The following is a 23,519-nucleotide window of genomic DNA, read 5'->3' as shown; positions in this document are numbered from 1 at the left end:
TTCTACACACTGCTCATCTTCCCTGAGATTTCCCTTCTACACACTGCTCATCTTCCCCGACCTTCCCCTCTACACACAGCGCATCTTCCCCCGAGCTTTCCCTTCTACACACAGCTCAACTTCCCCCGAGCTTTCCCTTCTACACACAGCTCATCTTCCCCCGACCTTCCCCTCTACACACAGCTCATCTTCCCCCGACCTTCCCCTCTACACACAACTCATCTTCCCCCGAGCTTTCCCTTCTACACACTGCTCATCTTCCCCGAGATTTCCCTTCTACACACTGATCAACTTCCCAGACCTTCCCCTCTACACACAGCTCATCTTCCCCCGAGCTTTCCCTTCTAAACACAGCTCATCTTCCCCGAGATTTCCCTTCTAGACACTGCTCATCTTCCCCGAGATTTCCCTTCTACACACTGATCAACTTCCCCAAGATTTCCCTTCTACACACTGATCAACTTCCCCGGCCTTCCCCTCTACACACAGCTCATCTTCCCCGAGATTTCCCTTCTACACACTGCTCATCTTCCCCGAGATTTCCCTTCTACACACTGATCAACTTCCCCCAAGCTTTCCCTTCTACATACTGCTCATCTTCCCCGAGATTTCCCTCCTACACACAGCTCATCTTCTCTGAGCTTTCCCTTCTACACACTGCTCATCTTCCCCGAGATTTCCCTTCTACACACAGCTCAACTTCCCCCGAGCTTTCCCTTCTACACACAGCTCAACTTCCCCCGAGCTTTCCCTTCTACACACTGCTCATCTTCCCCGAGATTTCCCTTCTACACACAGCTCATCTTCCCCCGAGCTTTCCCTTCTACACACAGCTCAACTTCCCCCGAGCTTTCCCTTCTACACACTGCTCATCTTCCCCGAGATTTCCCTTCTACACACTGCTCATCTTCCCTGAGATTTCCCTTCTACACACTGCTCATCTTCCCCGACCTTCCCCTCTACACACAGCGCATCTTCCCCCTAGCTTTCCCTTCTACACACAGCTCAACTTCCCCCGAGCTTTCCCTTCTACACACAGCTCATCTTCCCCCGACCTTCCCCTCTACACACAGCTCATCTTCCCCCGACCTTCCCCTCTACACACAGCTCATCTTCCCCCGAGCTTTCCCTTCTACACACTGCTCATCTTCCCCGAGATTTCCCTTCTACACACTGCTCATCTTCCCCAAGATTTCCCTTCTACACACTGCTCATCTTCCCCGAGATTTCCCTTCTACACACTGCTCATCTTCCCCGAGATTTCCCTTCTACACACAGCTCATCTTCCCCGAGATTTCCCTTCTACACACAGCTCATCTTCTCTGAGCTTTCACTTCTACACACTGCTCATCTTCTCTGAGCTTTCCCTTCTACACACTGCTCATCTTCTCTGAGCTTTCCCTTCTACACACTGCTCATCTTCTCCGAGCTTCCCCTCTTCACACTGCTCATCTTCTCTGAGCTTTCACTTCTCCACACTGCTCATCTTCTCTGAGCTTTCCCTTCTACACACTGCTCATCTTCCCCGAGATTTCCCTTCTACACACAGCTCATCTTCTCTGAGCTTTCCCTTCTACACACTGATCAACTTCCCAGACCTTCCCCTCTACACACAGCTCATCTTCCCCCGAGCTTTCCCTTCTACACACAGCTCATCTTCCCCGAGATTTCCCTTCTACACCCTGCTCATCTTCCCCGAGATTTCCCTTCTACACACTGATCAACTTCCCCGAGATTTCCGTTCTACACACTGATCAACTTCCACGACCTTCCCCTCTACACACAGCTCATCTTCCCCGAGATTTCCCTTCTACACACTGCTCATCTTCCCCGAGATTTCCCTTCTACACACTGATCAACTTCCCCCAAGCTTTCCCTTCTACACACTGCTCATCTTCCCCGAGATTTCCCTTCTACACACAGCTCATCTTCTCTGAGCTTTCCCTTCTACACACTGCTCATCTTCTCTGAGCTTTCCCTTCTACACACTGCTCATCTTCTGTGAGCTTTCCCTTCTCCACACTGCACATCTTCTCCGAGCTTCCCCTCTTCACACTGCTCATCTTCTCTGAGCTTTCCCTTCTCCACACTGCTCATCTTCTCTGCGCTTTCCCTTCTACACACTGCTCATTTTCCCCGAGATTTCCCTTCTACACACAGCTCATCTTCTCTGAGCTTTCCCTTCTACACACTGCTCATCTTCCCCGAGATTTCCCTTCTACACACTGATCAACTTCCCAGACCTTCCCCTCTACACACAGCTCATCTTCCCCCGAACTTTCCCTTCTACACACAGCTCATCTTCCCCGAGATTTCCCTTCTAGACACTGCTCATCTTCCCCGAGATTTCCCTTCTACACACTGATCAACTTCCCCGAGATTTCCCTTCTACACACTGATCAACTTCCCCGACCTTCCCCTCTACACACAGCTCATCTTCCCCGAGATTTCCCTTCTACACACTGCTCATCTTCCCCGAGATTTCCCTTCTACACACTGATCAACTTCCCCGAGACTTCCCTTCTACACACAGCTCAACTTCCCCCGAGCTTTCCCTTCTACACACAGCTCAACTTCCCCCGAGCTTTCCCTTCTACACACAGCTCAACTTCCCCCGAGCTTTCCCTTCTACACACTGCTCATCTTCCCCGAGATTTCCCTTCTACACACAGCTCATCTTCCCCCGAGCTTTCCCTTCTACACACAGCTCAACTTCCCCCGAGCTTTCCCTTCTACACACTGCTCATCTTCCCCGAGATTTCCCTTCTACACACTGCTCATCTTCCCTGAGATTTCCCTTCTACACACTGCTCATCTTCCCCGACCTTCCCCTCTACACACAGCGCATCTTCCCCCGAGCTTTCCCTTCTACACACAGCTCAACTTCCCCCGAGCTTTCCCTTCGACACACAGCTCATCTTCCCCCGACCTTCCCCTCTACACACAGCTCATCTTCCCCCGAGCTTTCCCTTCTACACACTGATCAACTTCCCCCGAGCTTTCCCTTCTACACACTGCTCATCTTCCCCGAGATTTCCCTTCTACACACAGCTCATTTTCTCTGAGCTTTCCCTTCTACACACTGCTCATCTTCCCCGAGATTTCCCTTCTACACACTGATCATCTTCCCCCGAGCTTTCCCTTCTACACACAGCTCATCTTCCCCGAGATTTCCCTTCTTCACACAGCTCATCTTCCCCCGAGCTTTCCCTTCTACACACTGCTCATCTTCCCCGAGATTTCCCCTCTACACACTGCTCATCTTCCCCCGAGCTTTCACCTTCTACACACAGCTCAACTTCCCCGAGATTTCCCTTCTACACACTGCACATCTTCCCCCGAGCTTTCCCTTCTACACACAGCTCATCTTCCCCCGAGCTTTCCCTTCTACACACAGCTCATCTTCCCCCGAGCTTTCCCTTCTACACACAGCTCATCTTCCCCCGAGCTTTCCCTTCTACACACAGCTCATCTTCCCCCGAGCTTTCCCTTCTACACACAGCTCATCTTCCCCGAGATTTCCCTTCTACACACAGCTCATCTTCCCCCGAGCTTTCCCTTCTACACACAGCTCATCTTCCCCCGAGCTTTCCCTTCTACACACTGCTCATCTTCCTCGAGATTTCCCTTCTACACACTGCTCATCTTCTCTGAGCTTTCCCTTCTCCACACTGCTCATCTTCTCCGAGCTTCCCCTCTTCACACTGCTCATCTTCTCTGAGCTTTCCCTTCTCCACACTGCTCATCTTCTCTGAGCTTTCCCTTCTACACACTGCTCATCTTCCCCGAGATTTCCCTTATACACATAGCTCATCTTCTCTGAGCTTTCCCTTCTACACACTGCTCATCTTCCCCGAGATTTCCCTTCTACACACTGATCAACTTCCCCGACCTTCCCCTCTACACACAGCTCATCTTCCCCCGAGCTTTCCCTTCTACACACAGCTCATCTTCCCCGAGATTTCCCTTCTACACCCTGCTCATCTTCCCCGAGATTTCCCTTCTACACACTGATCAACTTCCCCGAGATTTCCCTTCTACACACTGATCAACTTCCCTGACCTTCCCCTCTACACACAGCTCATCTTCCCCGAGATTTCCCTTCTACACACTGCTCATCTTCCCCGAGATTTCCCTTCTACACACTGATCAACTTCCCCCAAGCTTTCCCTTCTACACACTGCTCATCTTCCCCGAGATTTCCCTTCTACACACAGCTCATCTTCTCTGAGCTTTCCCTTCTACACACTGCTCATCTTCTCTGAGCTTTCCCTTCTACACACTGCTCATCTTCTCTGAGCTTTCCCTTCTCCACACTGCACATCTTCTCCGAGCTTCCCCTCTTCACACTGCTCATCTTCTCTGAGCTTTCCCTTCTCCACACTGCTCATCTTCTCTGCGCTTTCCCTTCTACACACTGCTCATCTTCCCCGAGATTTCCCTTCTACACACAGCTCATCTTCTCTGAGCTTTCCCTTCTACACACTGCTCATCTTCCCCGAGATTTCCCTTCTACACACTGATCAACTTCCCAGACCTTCCCCTCTACAAACAGCTCATCTTCCCCCGAGCTTTCCCTTCTACACACAGCTCATCTTCCCCGAGATTTCCCTTCTAGACACTGCTCATCTTCCCCGAGATTTCCCTTCTACACACTGATCAACTTCCCCGAGATTTCCCTTCTACACACTGATCAACTTCCCCGACCTTCCCCTCTACACACAGCTCATCTTCCCCGAGATTTCCCTTCTACACACTGCTCATCTTCCCCGAGATTTCCCTTCTACACACTGATCAACTTCCCCCAAGCTTTCCCTTCTACATACTGCTCATCTTCCCCGAGATTTCCCTCCTACACACAGCTCATCTTCTCTGAGCTTTCCCTTCTACACACTGCTCATCTTCCCCGAGATTTCCCTTCTACACACAGCTCAACTTCCCCCGAGCTTTCCCTTCTACACACAGCTCAACTTCCCCCGAGCTTTCCCTTCTACACACTGCTCATCTTCCCCGAGATTTCCCTTCTACACACAGCTCATCTTCCCCCGAGCTTTCCCTTCTACACACAGCTCAACTTCCCCCGAGCTTTCCCTTCTACACACTGCTCATCTTCCCCGAGATTTCCCTTCTACACACTGCTCATCTTCCCCGAGATTTCCCCTCTACACACAGCTCAACTTCCCCCGACCTTCCCCTCTACACACTGCTCATCTTCCCCTGAGCTTTCCCTTCTGCACACAGCTCATCTTCCCCCGAGCTTTCCCTTCTACACACTGCTCATCTTCCCCCGAGCTTTCCCTTCTACATACTGATCATCTTCCCCGACCTTCCCCTCTACACACAGCTCATCTTCCCCCGAGCTTTCCCCTCTACACACAGCTCATCTTCTCCGAGCTTCCCCTCTTCACACTGCTCATCTTCTCTGAGGTTTCCCTTCTCCACACTGCTCATCTTCTCTGAGGTTTCCCTTCTCCACACTGCTCATCTTCTCTGAGGTTTCCCTTCTCCACACTGCTCATCTTCTCTGAGGTTTCCCTTCTCCACACTGCTCATCTTCTCTGAGGTTTCCCTTCTCCACACTGCTCATCTTCTCTGAGGTTTCCCTTCTCCACACTGCTCATCTTCTCTGAGCTTTCCCTTCTCCACACTGCTCATCTTCTCTGAGCTTCCCCTCTTCACACTGCTCATCTTCTCTGAGCTTCCCCTCTTCACACTACTCATCTTCTCTGAGCTTCCCCTCTTCACACTGCTCATCTTCTCTGAGCTTTCCCTTCTACACACTGTTCATCTTCCCCCAGTTTCCTCTCTTTAGCCTGCTCATCTTCCCACTGCTCACCTTTCCTAACATTCCCCTATATTCACATTGCTCACTGTCTATGAGCCTCCTTCCCTACACTAAGCACTATCATCACGATTCCTGCAACCACACTGTCACCTTATTTGAGCTTCTTTTCCTTTACTGTTCTGTTTCTGCGGTTCCTCACCCTAACAATATCTGCCATTCTCTCTTTACCTTATGTAATATGCTTTCATTTTTAAATTATTTTTTTGCAAGAACAGTGGAGCATATAAAAATAAAACTGTATATTACCAGTGATGGTGCGTGGTGAGGACAGTCGTTAATTTAACTCCGTGTTTCTTCACTGCTTCAACAACCTGTTGGAAATTCAAGATATTAGTATTAATTGTAGAAGAGTTTATAACAACCGCCTGCTTCCCTTATCAGGATAACCAACTGTTCACTGTAAATAAACCCAAGTTGCTTTGGACCATTCTATCCTAACAAGTAGAATCACAATGAAAATGGTTTGCTAGAAGACGCTGGTTGCTGAATCTCCATGTTAGCAGCTGGTGGTCAATGTGGGTGTGCCACAGAGACGTTACGTCACTCATCCAGGGTTTGTAGGCTCCATTAACATTGGCTACCTAGGTTCGCCTAGTGGTAGAGCCGGCCCTGTTCCCAGGGCAATGTACAAATAAGCCCCACAACTATACTGTAGAGCAGACTTCAGGGAAAACTCCTGCATAGGAGTAAAATGGCTTTCATACTTATGTATAAATCCTTCCTTTATCTCACATATATTATGCAGCTCAGTGATACTCATCCTTTAATATATATATTTATGGCATGTACTGTAGTAGCTCTTTTTAACAAACGCCTGACAAGGCTAGGTAGTGACGTACCTTCTGTGGCTGCACAGGATCTACAATGGCAGCCTCCTTAGTCTCCTCATCTATGAGGAGATACATGTAATTGTCCGTAAGGGCAGGAAGTAGCTCAATCTTCATGTTGGGCTGAGACACAAGTTTAGATTTTCGGAATTCAAACTCTTGTTGCTTGGTCACCGCACTGGTCCCTAAATACACAGAGCCTGAATACACAAGACAGGGGAAAAAAGGGTTAGAACATAAACCGAGCCACCCAACCTGGCCTTTTCCAAAGAGCATATAGCCGCAAAATACGTTATGTTACAGTCCGGTGCTCAATGTACCCATCTTCGGGACTAAGCATTTATGTTATTTACGGTTTTAACCACTTAACTGGCACGACCTCTGCCAGCTGGCCTTTCCCTGACGGGTTCACATCTTAAGCTATCCTGCTCCATACCCAAAATAGAGAATAATAAAAAGCGCTGCTGATTGGAGACTCTTTAGCTCAGTGGTGTCAAACTCGGGCCCTCCAGCGGCTGTGGGACTGCATATCCCAGCATGCCCTGCCACAGTTTTAGCATGCCCTAATAGCCAAACTCTGGCAGTGCATGCTAGGATATGTAGTCCCACAGCAGCTGGAGGGCCCGAGTTTGACACCACTGCTTTAGCTTAATAAATACAATTTAATGTCACATACAATGGCCATATATAAGCACACAAAAATACAAGACAATTTACATAAATGACAGTATATAAAATTATTTTCTAAAATATCAGGTTAATATCTGAGCATATAGTTATAAAGCAGCCACAAGATATAGCAGGCCGCCCACACCTCCATATATGTTGCTGTATTGTGGAAGCGATTAATATACATATAAATAATACACATAAAACAGCTCCACAGACCACTGGGCGTTCCTCTGACTTATGTCCCAGAAAAATAACACTTCAAGGTTCCAAGTGTATTTTAATCTATACCATTTTGTTGGGTCAAAGACCAATTGTATATCAGTACTTTTTGTCCTTGATGGTTGAGAGAGACTTGATCATAGATATGTGTAAATATACGATCTTTTAGGTTTTCTTTCCCTTTAATAGTTGAGAAATTTCTCATGGAGAGATAGGGATCTTCCCATCACCCTTAATGGGATATAGGCCCTGATTCAGAGCCGCTCGTTAGCGGCAGTACGCTCGTTCCGAGCGACGTTCGCACATCTGCGCATGCGTACGGTTTTTAGTACGCATGCGCGAACCAGTCAGTGCGGCCGAAAATCGTTTGTTCGCTATATAGCGAGTGCCTGCTATTTTGAGTGACAGAATGAGGCGTATGTGGGTGGTAGCAGGGGAAGGTGCTTGAAAACAGGGAGTGGAGATCAGAATGCAGGCGTGCTTAAAGGTCAAAGCGGGCGTTTTATGGGTGTGCATAATTAATACAGCAGCGTCATTGACCACGTCACTTGGTTGTTTTATAGCCAGAACTGCTCGCAATATAGTAGTAGGAAAAATCAACCACAAGAATAGCGAGCAGTTCATACGCTGTTCGATGTACTCGATTAATCTAATAAATAGCGGACATGACGTATGATGCGAGCGGCCAGGGGGCGTTTTTATCAAATAAACGAGCGCATGTTTTGTTCGCTCGTTCAGACATGGAGGCGGCAACAGACCGCAAGGAGCGTACGGTTCATTTGAATAGCCACCCCCTTTTTCTGAACGAGCAAGCGCTAATTGCGAGCGGCTCTGAATGAGGGCCATAGTGTCCAGCCAGGTAAGCGTAATATCAGCGATCATTCATCCGCTTTGTTTGCATAAATAATTGGCAAAAGTCTTATTATTGCCCAAATAACGGTATTCACTGAGAGTTGTTTTTAGTAAGATTACTCACAGTAAAGCTGATAAAGCAGAGCGCCCGGTATTGGTGGATGATAATGTGGAGCTGGAGTCTGTAACGCGTTTCCCCGCCTTGTGGTATACCTCAGCGGCTTCCTCGGAGCTGTTTTATGTGTATTAATTATATGTATATTATTCACTTCCACAATACAGCAACATATGTGGAGGTGTTGGCTACCTGCTATATCTTGTGGCTGCTTTATAACTATGCTCAGATATTAACCTGACATTTTAAAAAACTATTTTATATACTGTCATTTATGTAAATTGTCTTGTATTTTTTTGTGCTTATATATGGCCATTTGTATGTGACATTAAATTGTATTTATTAAGCTAAAGGGTCTCTTTTTATTATTCTCTTTTTTGGCTCTTACTGCTAAGAGGTGTGGCAATTACCTCTATTAAAAAGCTGCAGCACAGATTTGGAATTAAGTCTTATATCTCCATATTCTGATCAGGCGCTTAAGTGTGTGTGTGTTTTGGTGTTTGTTCTGACTGCTCCATACCCGGATGTTTATGAGGAAATCTGTTCCGTTCATGTGCAGAACTAATTTCCTCCTCGTCCGGATGCAGCTGTCTGACCGCCGACACCACATGCCGATCTTGCGCCCCAGAATGCACCATCACTGAAATATTATAATGAACTATATGGACAAAGGTATTTGTCCACACCTGTTAGTTACTGAATTGAGGCGTTTCAATCAGACCCGTTGCCACAGGTGTATAAAATCAAGCACCTAGCCATGCAGTCTCCATTTGCAAACATTTGTGATACAAAATGGGTAGTTCTGACTAGCTCAGTGAAGCGTGGTACAGTGACAGGATACGGGGTACTGTGATGGGAAGCGCGGTACTGTGATGGGAAGCGCGGTACTGTGAGGGGAAGCGCGGTACTGTGAGGGGAAGCGCGGTACTGTGAGGGGAAGCGCGGTGCTGTGACGGGAAGCGCGGTGCTGTGACGGGATGCGCGGTGCTGTGACGGGATGCGCGGTGCTGTGACGGGATGCGCGGTGCTGTGACGGGATGCGCGGTGCTGTGACGGGATGCGCGGTGCTGTGACGGGATGCGCGGTGCTGTGACGGGATGCGCGGTGCAGTGACGGGATGCGCGGTACTGTGATGGGATGCGCGGTACTGTGATAGGATACGCGGTACTGTGATAGGATGCGCGGTACTGTGATAGGATGCACGGTACTGTGATAGGATGCGCGGTACTGTGATAGGATGCGCGGTACTGTGATAGGATGCGCGGTACTGTGATAGGATGCGTGGTACTGGGATAGGATGCGTGGCGCTGTGATGGGAAGCGTGGCGCTGTGATGGGAAGCGTGGCGCTGTGATAGGAAGCATCGTACTGTGATAGGACGCGTGGTACTGTGATAGGATGCCACCTTTGCAATAAGATGGTTCGTGAAATTTCATCCCTGCTGGATATTCAACTGTCAACTGTAAGTGATATTATGAGCAAGTGGAAGCGTTTAGGAAAAACAGCAACTCAACCACGAAGCGGAAGACCACGTAAAATCACAGAGCGGGGTCAGCGACTGCTAAGGCACGTGGTGCGTAAAAGTCGCCAACGCTCTGCTGATTCCATAGCTGAAGAATTCCAAACTTCCACTGGCATTAATGTAAGCACAAAAACTGTGCGGCGGGAGCTTAATGAAATGGGTTTCCATGGCCGAGCAGCTGCATACAAGCCTCACATCACCAAGTCCAATGGCAAGTGTCAGATGGAGTGGTGTAATAAAACTATAAAGAAAAGGTATATGTTCTTTTGGCGACAACATGTCGACATTATGAACCTGTTGTCATTTTAACCATGTCGACATTATATCCACGTTGACACTCTGACCGGATCCTATATTAAGATTTACCTAACAATTTAGGACTCATTCATTGGTGGGGGGGGGGGGGGGTTTTCTTCAATGTGCTCTACACTGGTCTTTAGCTTAAGTTTTGGCCACATTTTTTCAGAAAGCTTCTTGTTCCACTGTTGCTTCTCACCTTATGTAAAGGCGGCACTGAAGACCGCCGTAATCTGTAAGACTTGACTACAATACCAGTGGGTAAGTTGGTGGAGCGTGAAAGTCTTTTAGAGTTAAAGTTTACCTTTAAAGCCCCAATAAAGTGTCTGTCTTTAATGTAACGACAGCTCTCGAGAGCCTGACAGTAGTAGTAAGAGCTTATAACAAAAGAGACAAATCATACGGAAAATAACGGGGACGAGGGATGTCTATGCTACCATGGAGATGGCACACTGGCAGCTTTACTACTTTCTATTTAGTGTCAGGAAATGCCAAGTCATGGTGACAGGTCTGCTTTACCAAAGTCCTGTTCACACTCTGTACTGCATATATATATATATATATATATATATATATATATATATATATATATATATATATATATATATATATTAGGGATGTGCAGGCTCGGATAGGTTCGAGTTTGCACGTGGAGTTCGGATTTTTCCCTCCAAAAAAACGGAACTCAGAACGAGGCAAAACGTCATCTTACATGGACGAACATCATCATTCCTGGACAAAAGACCAGGAATGATGATGTTCGTCCATGTAAGATGACGTTTTGCCTCGTTCTGAGTTCCGTTTTTTTGGAGGGAAAAATCCGAACTCCACGTGCAAACTCGAACCTATCCGAGCCTGCACATCCCTAATATATATATATACACACAAATTTATTTATTACACACACATATACATTGTTAACAATAAATTAGTAAATCGTTATTCACCCTGATCACGTCTAATATAAAATGATAATCAAATAGGATATGAGAGCACAAACATTGTTTGAATATTAAAGTCTGGCCACGGTAATACACATATCTTATATCTCTTACACCAGACTGACCTTCTCTTCGTTGCAGATAACACTAGTTAGTAAACAGTCCCAGTTGCAGCATGTGTATACCAATAGCCAATCAGCACCTGCAGCGTTCTCCAGACGGGTATCCTCCCAAACAGCTGGTTTCTCATTAACCATGAAATAAATACTGTCTACACAACTACAAGACGCTCACAGGCCGCCAGTCACATAACTTGTCTGCAGCAAAAACCCTCTGTGTTCTGGTGCCCTTATCTTCGTGTACATTAGGAAAGCTGTTGTAAGAAATAACACACCCTCTAGTGTAAATTATTACGATATTAGAAGTCATCTCTGAATTCCACAGCCTGTATAAAAGCGGTTAGGTCTAGACTGTACAGGGCTGATGGCCCTGTGACGTCACACCCACGTGACTCGGCCTGAAAGGGGGAGGGGCGGGGATGGTAACGGGGGACCAAAAGTGTCCGCTCGCCGCGCTTCGGGCACGGTGGCTCGCTACAAATATATATTCCCCCTCTATGCCCTAGTGGATGGTAACGCAGGAGCGGTCCAGCCTCCTGCAGCGGTCACGTGGTGTCTACGTCACAGAGGTCCCTTCTCCAACTTGGAAATAGCAGCAACCGTATAAAAGCACTCAGCCTGCAGCCTGCTCACTGTCACTGAGCTCTTCCATGAAGTCTAACGTCCTATAACCAGTGGATCTATACAGTAATGGTGGGTGGTCTGTCTCATCTCCGTCATGCACAAGTTTGTGGCCGGGGAAAGTGGAGAAGAGAGGGGAACCCAGCAGCGTTGGCCACACTAACTAGCGTCCAGAAGGATGGATATATTTGATAATGTGTCATGGGGACAAAGTACGTATTGTCAAAAGCTTTCACCCAAAAATATATCAACCAAGTTCCAGGTTTTGCCTGGGACTCAGGGGGGTATTCATGAAAGCTTGGAGAGAGATAAAATTGTGAGAGATAAAGTACCAACTAATCTGCTCCTAACTGTCATTGTACAGAGTGTGGTTGAAAAATGACAGATAGGAGCCGATTGGTCAGTACATTATCTCTCACAATTTTATCTCCCTCCAAACTTTCATGAATACCCCCTAAAAGTAGTAAAATAAACACAAGAACAATAAAAAAATTTGTCAACTAAGTAACACTAGCCATTTCTAGTGTAATAAAGTGCAATGATTAATTATCAATCATTTGTCACTTTCAAGGGTCTATTTACTAAGCAGTGTTAGGAGACAGAGTGAAAAGTGATAAGGTACCAGCCAATCAGCTCCCAACTGTCATCTCACAGGCTGTGTCTTTACTGGAACCTCAGCCTGGACAGAGATTGTGCCTGGAGTGTCATCACATCCATCACTTCCTCGGGACACTGGGTATGGACCACAGGGGTCCAGCAAGTGTTTAGGGGCAGCTCTCCACTCTCTTCTTGCAAGATCAGCAAAACCAGGACCTGTGGGCCTGCAGGTGAGCCAGTCCCTGTGACGCTGAATAACATAACGCAGCAAGGATCCTTTAAGAGGATCATTTACTGTATGAGTATTTTGCAGAGCACATTAAAAACACATTGGGGCTGATTCTTATGCTGGGCATACACTATACAATTATCTGTTAGATATCTGTCCAATCTGGCTGGTTGGAATGAAAACTTGGTAATGTATGGGAGCAAATGACAGTCGATCATATTGTTTTAAACACTGGAAAACGGACAAAAAACAATTGTTCAAATTGGTTAAATTCGTGTATTTTAACCAATTTGTCTGAACGACAATCTTTGTCTGTTTTCTGGTGCATACACACGGTCAGATAAGACAATGATCAGATATCATTGTCTGAGTGTCCTCCATGTGCTGGATGATCATTATCGAACATCCAGCACATGCACCATTCCCTCAACTACTATAATGACCCTCGATTATATATAATAACCAGGTTAACCTGGTCGATATCGACCAGGTTGGCCTGCGTGCACAGGCGATTGTCGATATCGACCATCCATGCCCGCGCATCGACCATCGTTTGAAGGGGCCAGAAACTGGTCGATTTGAACGATAACGATATATCGATATCGTTCAAATCGACCAGGGATATCTGACCGTGAGTATACACCATTCCAGTGTTTGTGAGCAAACGGTCAATTGCTCCCATACATTACCAGGTTTTCATTCCAACCAGCCAGATTGGACAGATAATTGTATAGTGTTTGCCCAGCTTTAGTCGCACGCAGCCACGTCTGCTAATGACGTGGCCGATTCATCAAAGCTGAGACACCCACTTGCAGCGACGCAAATTCCATCTCCCTGCACCAGCGCTATTGCAGTTTCTCCATTCTCGTATTGCCTCTTGTATGAGCATTGTGCAATATATATATATATATATATATATATACATATACACACACACATATACCCACACACTCTCTGTTAATACCAAATTATTAAATTGTTATTGAAACAATCTAACAAAGTTGCACTGACCCAGCAATCACTCTGGAAAGTGGAACCTAGCAGCCTGTAAGACAGTACAGAGTAAGCAGGGAATATATATAGATACTATATTATAAAGTGAGGTTTGTTGCTATGAGCTGACAGTGCAGACACCAGCTATACCTGTAATCCTCCCCCTGCTGTGTGTGCTGCTGGTGACTGGGTAGGGACACATAATAGCACCAGGCAGGCACACAGCACAGGGTGGTGTTACTACAGTGTGCGGCCACATACCCACTCTGCAGCCGGCCGCAGCTCCCAGGAAGGACAGTGCGCACCACAGCCTCCTGCTGCACCCACGCAGCATCATCCTGAGTGGGCCGGCTGCTGCTGCTCACTGGAGGGGAGGGGCCTCTTTACCTGCTGAGGCTCACTGACAGCCAGCCAATCACAGGTCGCCCTGGGGTCTCTGCCAACCAGGCTACGCCGCCAACCAAAGCGCCGACGTAGTGCGGAGGGACGCTCCCCTGGAGCAGTGGCCAATCACGAAATGGATCTTGCCAAGGAGGCAGAAAATTAGAAACGGCCATTTGTAACGAGGGCAAGTGCCCACAGTCTACCCCTTTATACAGCCCGAGTCAGAGTACAACTCATACATGGCATAGCTGCTTTCCCTGCGTACGTCAGTATAATCTGTAGTATGCATGCTAATAATGGAAACTTGTGTAACTCAGGGGTTGCCCTGATTAAAGATGGCCGGTTTTGTCACTTGACAGGGAGTGACGAAAGAAAGTTGGGTGGTAGCAGCCAATCAGGAACGACGGGCACGGCTGTATCTTCCAATCAGCGAGCCCGCACCTTGACATGCCCAACTCACGCTCTTCCCAGTACCTGGCCCAAGATGAGATCATGACACCCTGAATGGAGAGGAGAGACCACCGTGCAGGTATTCAGGGTACCATGACATGGGTGGGGGAGGGGGATGCAAGTGACGTCACATGGCAGGTGTACACTGGTAGGGGTTGCAAGTGACGTCACATGGCAGGTGTACACTGGTAGGGGTTGGAAGTGATGTCACATGGCAGGTGTACACGGGTAGGGGTTGCAAGTGACGTCACATGGCAGGTGCACACTTACAGCACATGGGGGCATGTGACATCACAGGACAGGTGTATACTTATAGGCAAGTGGGAGACCTTGCTTCAGTCTGATAGATGGAAGATGTATTGATGATGCAGAAAGTCCAAAAATATTTGGCAGAATTATTTTGGGCAATTCTACTACTAGAATTAGATATTATTGTAACTTTTTATTGCACCTTCGGGTAATCATGAAGTTCAGAGTCCTGTAAGTAAAAAGCTTGGGCACCAGGCAGCACATAAGGCTGCGTCAGAGGCGGTGTCTGCAATGCACCTAAGTATGATAATGCTTATATCCCACATTGCATTATGTGCAGAATGTGTGTACTATGCTTGTACATGTGTACTCAATCTGCATTTTAATAAAATAAAGTTTGTATAAAAAAATTAGGATGCTTATTATTTAATTATTAGCATTTACTTACATTTCACCAGCATATTCAGTTTCACTTTACAATTGGGAACAAAACAAGACTGGGTATTAACAGACATAGGACGGGATGCAGAAACCTGCAAAATGCCATCAAACCTGCAAAATGCGGGTGTGACCGCATTTCTCATATGCACCAAGCCCCAGAATGCAATGCACTCCGGGGCTTGGTTGCGGTGGGTAACGCCATCTTCCTGATGGCGTTACACATAGAAGCCTATGGGCTTCTATAGGGAGAGTGCTGTGAGAGGGATCCAATCTGATCCCTCCCAGCACTACCGCGGCGCCTTCGTCCTTCTGCGCATGCCAGCTGGCGCCCAGATACCACTAACTCCACTGCCTCCGGGAGTTCCGCCACTGGCGGGGGAATGGGATTGAAATTCCAGCGGCTGTTTCAAATCCCGACAGCGGCTGTCCGAAGGGAGGAAATTCCAACAGCGGCACGTAACTTAACCCTCCCCTCACCCCCCCCCCCTAACCCTCCCTTAGGGGTGCCTAACCCTAACCTCCCCCCTCTAGTGCCTAACCCTAACCTCCCCCCAGGGGTGCCTAAACCTAACCCCCCTCCCCGCACCCTAAACCTAACCGTCCCAGGGGGTGCCTGACCCTAACTTCCCCCCCCGGTGGCGCCTAAGCCCCTCTTCCCCTAGCTTAACCCTTCCCGGGGGGGGAGTGCCTAACCATTAGCCCCCCTGAGGTGCCCTAAACCCAACACCCCCCCACAGCTAAGAGGATGGGTGCCCTGGACTTATCTCGTTCAGGCCCGCGATGTCCTGAATTACGGCGGCGGGATTATAATAGGCCTCAGTATCTCGACGCCTATCATGAATCCCTAGCTGACATTCTGCCGTCGGGATTGTGACTGGCGGCTGCCGGTCACTTAACTACATACTCTGGCGGGAATGTATACATAATAAACGCACTTTAACCATATCACAATGCGTTTACAATGTGCACCAAAGGAGACGAATGTAAGATGTAACAAGAAGCATTAATATAACTGAACTTCAGCACAGAAGAAGGCAAGAAAGAAAACACAATAAGCATTATTTACTAACAGTGCATTAAACCATAGGAGCCAATTGGATATTTTCTCTGACTGTCTAACTGCAGTAGTTGGAGAATGGCCATTTGCTGATTGGATAATATGGATTACTGTAAATTTGCATTGTCTTATGCACACAAAATACTTATTATATTAAATTCCTAATCTTATTCCTTCTTATACACAATATTACTTTTCCCTCAAACTGAATTGGGATTAAAAAAAAAGGAAAATAATAGTTTTGCTAAACCTGCAATTAATTCATGAATATCCATAACTTTACACCCCTGCACAACCTGCCCTTCTCATACCTCCCAGAAGGTGTCCACTCAGATGTTTATTTTTCACAGATGAACCCCAAGTACTTTCCTCCTGCAGAAGTTCTTAAGTTGACACCCAGGACAAAGTTTTAATAATTCACTGCCTAGGGCAATGCTGAATTTTTGCTCTCACACGTTTAATACAGTAGGTGGTTCATTTTTGGCCTATACATATCTCTCAACTGTTCCAATTTTGGTGGGACATTCTCGAATTTGTGAACCTCAAAAGAGGCTGAGTTGAACCCAAAAGTTGTAATTTCTTGGTGGATCTCAGTGGATTTTGGGTAGATCATATCTAGGACTTAGTTTTCCAGATTTTGCTATGCCCAGGGGTTAAAGTGGGTAGGAACGGGGTGGAACTGAGCTCAGTCACCTCTAATGGTAGGTGGAACTAGTTCCACCTCCACCAAGTCCCTGCACAGAAAGAAGTCCCACAGACCGAGAGCCACTTTTTAAGTGATCTAACATTGTAGTCTCAGCTGATAACAGGAGTGCTAAAAAAAAACCCATCTAAAATGTATTTCACTCTGTCATAGCCCCCAAAGCTTCCTGGGGAATAGGCGGCCCCCAGCCATTCACTTTGTCGTTTCCTATACACAACCGTGTGTGTGCGTGTAAAGAACAGTTTTCACACTTGTTTTGGCCTGTCAGACTAGCATGGCGGGGGGTGGGGAGTAGGCGGCTGGAAAGATGAGTTCCACCACCTCTCCAGGCCCACTTTAAGCCCTGGGTATGCCTATACATTCCTAGTGAAATGGGCAGATTAGGTCTTGATGACGCGTTTCACTACAAATCACGTCATCATGGCCCTGTGTAGGGAATTACAGAGTGGGGAGCTGTGCCATGCTGATGCGTCACAACGCTCGTACTTGCTTGGGAGGTCCCAGAGAGGATTTGAAAAAAGTAAGCAAGTATGGTATAAATTAGTAATTGTGCATTACACATATTCGTGTTCTCCACTACTTATTTCCTTGGAAAATTCTGTGATTTAATTTTTACACTAGTGGCAATATAGTGAAATCTACAATGAAGAAAAAATAGAAATAAAATTCACATAAAATAGGCAGGTGCCCTACTAACCAGGGCAGCCCCAGGCAGGTGCCCTACTAACCAGAGCAGCCCCAGGCAGGTGCCCTACTAACCAGAGCAGCCCCAGGCAGGTGCCCTACTAACCAGAGCAGTCCCAGGCAGGTGCCCAACTAACCAGGGCAGCCTCAGGCAGGTGCCCTATTAACCAGAGCAGCCCCAGGCAGGTGCCCTATTAACCAGAGCAGCCCCAGGCAGGTGCCCTACTAACCAGAGCAGCCCCAGGTAGGTGCACTATTAACCAGGGCAGCCCCAGGCAGGTGCCCTACTAACCAGAGCAGCCCCAGGTAGGTGCCCTACTAACCAGAGCAGCCCCAGGCAGGTGCCCTACTAACCAGGGCAGCCCCAGGCAGGTGCGCTACTAACCAGAGCAGCCCCAGGCAGGTGCCCTACTAACCAGGGCAGCCCCAGGCAGGTGCCCTACAAACCAGGGTAGCCCCAGGCAGGTGCCCTACAAACCAGGGCAGCCCCAGGCAGGTGCCCTACTAACCAGGGCAGCCCCAGGCAGGTGCCCTACAAACCAGGGCAGCCCCAGGCAGGTGCCCTACTAACCAGGGCAGCCCCAGGCAGGTGCCCTACTAATCCGGGCAGCCCCAGGCAGGTGCCCATAGTGTCTAAACGGTGAGATACAGCTTGATAATTATATATTTAATTTTACAGCTACATGAGATCGTGAAGCGGATGGAACATGAAGGTGAAAGTCATTTCGGTCCTGGACGACAACTATATGTATCTGGTTATAGAAGAACATACAAAAGACGCCATTGCAGTTGATGCATCTGTTGCAAAAAAAGTAAATGATTTTATATATATATATCCAATAATCTCAGAGGACGCTACATCAGTATTGAAAATATAATATTTTTGTTTGTACACATTGTTTAGTCCATAACATCACAGTGTGGGTTGCTTAATTCTCTTGATACCATCAATCAACTCCAGAAGGATGAGCTTGATTACATCACGAGCACCTGTAATTATACCCACTCACCAAAAATTATTCACACAGAAAATGAGGCCAAATGACCAAATATTAATAAACGCAAATTAAACTTTCAGTGTAAAATATTTTTAATATAACAATAATTGTTTTTACATAAAATGATTTCAAGCTTAATGTCACTTTGTAAATTATTGAAATTTCTGATTCTTTGGACTTGATACTTTTTAAAACGTAGTCATTAGCTTTGGAATAAAACCCTACGCGTTTCGTTCCATTGGGGACTTCATCAGGGGTAATCTTTAAAACAAGGGTGATACATAAAACTATAGAGTAGATGGTACAAGTAAAACATATAGGATGATACAAAAATGTATATGGTGGATGGTACAATTATACGTATATGATATATCTAATACAAATTTAATTGAAAATTGAATATATAATAATCTATAGGTCAATTGAAATTCATAGGAGAATTGAATAGCTCAGCAATATAGACAAATAGACTAAAAACAAAAAGCAGGCTAGAAAGTACATACCAAATCGGATCACAATCACTTCATATGTGGTCACACTGGATCTTGTAAAAATGCCTCACAGATCAATGTGAGGCCTTAAGGTGCCTACACAAATAGCGATGTGCTCACGTTCCCACGATGTGTACGATTTCCCCCTGAACTGTTCCCGGGGGCTCCCCAGCACGAAAAAGCTGCCAATTTGGCACACAATCTATCGTGCCTCCTAAACTATCCAGTGCATCATGACTTAAATTGTCAGATCTGCCCTACAGCACGGTTGATCTGAAGATGCGATGTGCGACCAGCGGGGACGCGCATCGTGATCGTGAGTGGGGACTCACGATTTACTGACGATTTGGGCATATTTTTCACGATCTGTCATTCCGATGCATCGGAATCGGCCAGATCGTGTAAAATATCGCTATGTGTGTAGGCAGCTTTAGCCTATTAAAATCAATTGGTATGGTAATTAGTGTGTGCTTTGTCAATTTAAAAATCACAAATTAGATCAAATCTAATCTAGTGTAAAAAAAAAAGAGACAATATGTAGCCTGTAGTGTATATACATACCAATAAGATTACAACTGATTCATGGAATCGGTATGTAATGCTGGCAGCAGATCAAATACCGACAGCGGCAGCCCGGCGGGTCGAAATCCTGACAGCTGAAGGTAAGTACCCTAACCCTCCCTTCGGGGTGCCTAACCCCAACCTCCGCCCTAGTGCCTAACCCTAACCTCCCTCCGTTAGTGCCTAAACCTAACCCCCCCCCCCACACACACACCCTAAACCTAACCCTCCCGGGGGGGTGCCTAACCCTAAGTTCCCCCGGGGTCCCTAAACCTGACCCTTGCCCCCCCCGGATAGACCTTCGTTTAGTATGCGGATGTTGGGATTCCGTAGTGGGGCTAATGATAGGCATCGGGATTTTGACGCCTATCTTTAGTCCCATGTCGGGATGTAAGTGTCGGGATATTGGCGGGCGGGATAGCGCCCGCCAGTATCGTGACTGCATCCCCTGATTCATATGCAAAGTAAATGTCTCAGAAAATAGTGAAGGGCCTTCAATTCAGTGTAGATTAGGGCCCTCATTCAGAGCCGCTCGTAAGCGGCCGCTCGTTCCCACTGAGCGATGTTCGCACAACTGCGCATGCGTACGGATTGTAATACGCATGCGCAAACAAGTCAGTGCGGCCGAAAATCGTGTGCTCGCTAAATAGCGAATGCCTGCTATTTTGAGTGACAGAAGGAGGCGTATGTGGGTGGTAACAGGGGAAGGTACTTGAAAACGGGGGAGTGGAATTAGAACGCAGGCGTGCTTAAAGGTCAAAACGGGCGTTTTAAGGGAGTGCATAATTAATAAAGCAGCGTCATTGACCACGTCACTTGTTTTTTTTTACTCTGAACTGCTCGCTGTTCGATGTACTCGATTAATCTAATAAATAGCGGACATGACGTATGGTGCGAGCGGCAAGGGGGCGTATTTTTCAAAATAACAACCGCAAGTTTTGCTCGCTCGTTCAGACTTAGAGGCGTGAACAGACCGCAATGAGCGAACGGTTCATTTGAATAGCCACCCCTTGTTTTAGAACGAACGACCGCAAATAGCGAGCGGCTCTGAATGAGGGCCTAGGTCCTTTGTGCAAGATTTAGCCTAGTAAATTCAATTCATTGCATATAAATTAAATGAGGACTTTGGTAATAGATTTAATTACATATTCAAATCAGAATATAATGAAAAATGCTAGTGGTTATTTATGGTAGCAGTGTGACTTACTTGCTGAGATTAATCCCTTAAATGTGTCAAGTGCTTTATTATTCCAAGACAATGTTATATTCATCTACCTATGCTTATCAGGATAAATATGTTAAGAAGTTTCTCTAAAACCTTATAATATATCTATCCTAACATAACATGGCCACGATTAAACATATGATTGATTAATGACATAATTATATCTGCAATACAGGCAATGAAAGTAGCTGAAAACAGTATAACACCTTTTACTTGCATATAGCTGGTCCAGTTCACTAGTACACCATGGGGAAATGACACAGCTCAGCTGCTGAGCGGTATTTGCAGGACTGAGCTAGATCTCCTTATAAAGGAAGGAGAGAATATAAATTGATTGTTATAGTACTTACACATGCAGGGGCGCCGAGAGGGGGGGAAGCGGGTATTAATTACCCGGGGCCGGGTCCGAAACCGCTCCCCCTCCTCTTACATCACAGCAGCCCAGCACACGCTGCTGTGTGCTGGGCTGCACTGGGAGACTGCTCGCAGCTGCTATGAAGCAGCCACAGCAGTCTCCTATCCCTGTCGGGGGAGCGATCAAGCTGATCGCGCCCCCCACTGGTTATGCACCGGGCTGAGGGGGCTCACTGCGCCCCCCTCGCCAGCAAAACTTTTTTTATTTACCTAAGGGGGCATGGCCACGATTAGGCCACGCTCCCTTTTACACTGGCACGGCGCGGCTCTTGGCGGGCCTGTATACATGCCATCCCATATAGAGGGCTGGAAAAATAGTATAGCTTAGGACAAAGATACCTTATGACCTTATGGAACACTAATTCACTAATTACAACCTCGGCTAACAGAGGATCCTCTTAGAGGTGCAGCATTATCAATTTTTGGCGCAAGATAAAAGTTCTTTTCTTGTATTGATTTTATATATATATATATATGTTTGTTTTTATTACTTTCACTTACTTTTATTTCTGCTGGCATCTTGTACTCTGTTTAACATTTAGTGGCAATAAATATTTTTAATATTTTACCCAGTATATCACAAGACATGTATCGCCTTTATACTAATGTAAAATGAACTAAACAGAATGAAACTAACTAAAGCACAAACAGAAGAGAAGGCTGCACAATCGGTACAACAGCGACAGAACGTTCTTTAATGACGTCAGTGAAAGGAAAACAACATGATGAATACTAACGACTAAACCGGGTGGATTTGTTGTAAGGGATAAAGAAAATTGCAGATTGCAGAATAACTTTTTTTTTTGTTTTTACTGTCGAACATACAAAATGGTCATTTGTACAAGAAGGGAAAGCTATAGCCCACTCCTCTGTAGTCCCAAATGTAGGGGCTGAGGGGTCCATGTTCTAGGCTAATGCGCTGTGTACTCAGGCAGGGGTCACCAGAGGGGGGTTTTCACTCCCCCATTACGGCTGATGAGATGTTCTGCTGAGAGCAGCAGAATGAATGGCAGAGGAGACTGATTCCAGCTGCACAGAGAGCAGCATCTTTGTAACAGAAGAAATAGTTACAATGTGTAGTTGCATGGTAGTTTCATTGTAGTAACCAGCAGGAATAAGAATATATAAGAGCCACTAGCAGACATAAGTGCATTTTCAGGTATAGAGAGTGTTTGGAGAGGTAACAGCAATACATTTAGGTTGCTAATTGACCTGGATAATAATACACCCCCATTACCAAAAGCTGCATTCTATAATTCACTTTTAATTAATGTAATAAAGGTTACATTTTAGGAGATACTGCTTATTTGAGTGCTGGATTGGATTGAGGGCTGGATTGACAATGGGGTGGGTGGAGCTGCAGCTCCAGGCCCCTCCCATCAAAATAGGCCGTCAGGATCTGCTGTGCTCCGCTTCTGTAGGCAGAACATGTTTTATTTCCTGTTACAGCGGCACAGCCTGCCTACTCAGACCTCACCGGATCTCCACCTGACCTTTCTCCCTCCCTCACCCACCCGCGATTCAAATAAATTTCAGTTTATTAGCCCTACCTGTGTCTGGGGCCTCCACCGCGTCATGTGATGCCACACCAGGTACTGCTGTCACACAGGTACTGTTGGCCGCGGCCCGCCGCGACTATTACAGGGTCTTAATGCAGGCTATGCCGGGATCTGCGATCTGGCCAGGTGATGTGCAGTGTACTACTGTTTGCTGATGCAGCTGATCATCGGGGGATGGGATGTCCTGCAACCTGAGCCTCAGTTGGGACTGAAAAAGGTGTGCTCCATCCGTCCATCTGTGAGTGCCACTCAGAGAATTTTATTTAATGTTCTGTTCCAGGTATGTATATATATATATATATATATATATATATATAATACGCGTTTCTAGACAGGAGGGGGCCCGTGTGCAGTCTCCGACACAGGCCCCCTCCTCTCCGTCCGGTGGCCGGCTGCGCACTGAGCGGTGTGCGGCCAGCGCCTCACTTATAGACTCTGGGCACTAGAGTGTGCTT

General features: G+C 46.7%; 2 protein-coding genes across 7 annotated transcripts in view; one reads left to right on the top strand and one right to left on the bottom strand.

Moving 5' to 3' along the window:
• LOC148535105 (hydroxyacylglutathione hydrolase, mitochondrial) overlaps positions 1–14,210 on the bottom strand; it is an 82,402-nt gene extending 68,192 nt beyond the window's left edge. For 2 of the 3 annotated variants that reach the window (XM_088464791.1, XM_088464792.1), the window contains exons 1-3: positions 14,110–14,210; positions 6,685–6,872; positions 6,092–6,156 (exon numbers count right to left, since the gene is read on the bottom strand). In XM_088464791.1, coding sequence (XP_088320917.1) covers positions 6,092–6,156; positions 6,685–6,872; positions 14,110–14,185 — 329 coding nt within the window. In that variant the 5' untranslated portion in view covers positions 14,186–14,210. The remainder of the gene's footprint in view (positions 1–6,091; positions 6,157–6,684; positions 6,873–14,109) is intronic. The other variant, XM_088464793.1, reaches the window with a different exon arrangement.
• A 462-nt stretch (positions 14,211–14,672) lies between these two features.
• LOC148535104 (hydroxyacylglutathione hydrolase-like protein) overlaps positions 14,673–23,519 on the top strand; it is a 29,555-nt gene continuing 20,708 nt past the window's right edge. The window contains exons 1-2 of one of the 4 annotated variants that reach the window (XM_088464786.1): positions 14,673–14,761; positions 18,496–18,628. In XM_088464786.1, the coding sequence (XP_088320912.1) occupies positions 18,524–18,628 (105 nt within the window). In that variant the 5' untranslated portion in view covers positions 14,673–14,761; positions 18,496–18,523. Of the gene's footprint in view, positions 14,762–18,495; positions 18,629–22,884; positions 23,303–23,519 lie in introns of those variants that run through there. The other 3 variants (XM_088464789.1, XM_088464788.1, XM_088464787.1) reach the window with 3 other exon arrangements.

The sequence above is a fragment of the Taudactylus pleione genome, unplaced genomic scaffold (genome assembly GCF_031769625.1).
Source record: "Taudactylus pleione unplaced genomic scaffold, aTauple2 ptg000061l, whole genome shotgun sequence".
Taxonomy (NCBI): Eukaryota; Metazoa; Chordata; class Amphibia; order Anura; family Myobatrachidae; genus Taudactylus; species Taudactylus pleione.
The sequence above is the reverse complement of the archived record's forward strand: the minus strand, read 5'-3'. Positions and strand labels throughout refer to the sequence as shown.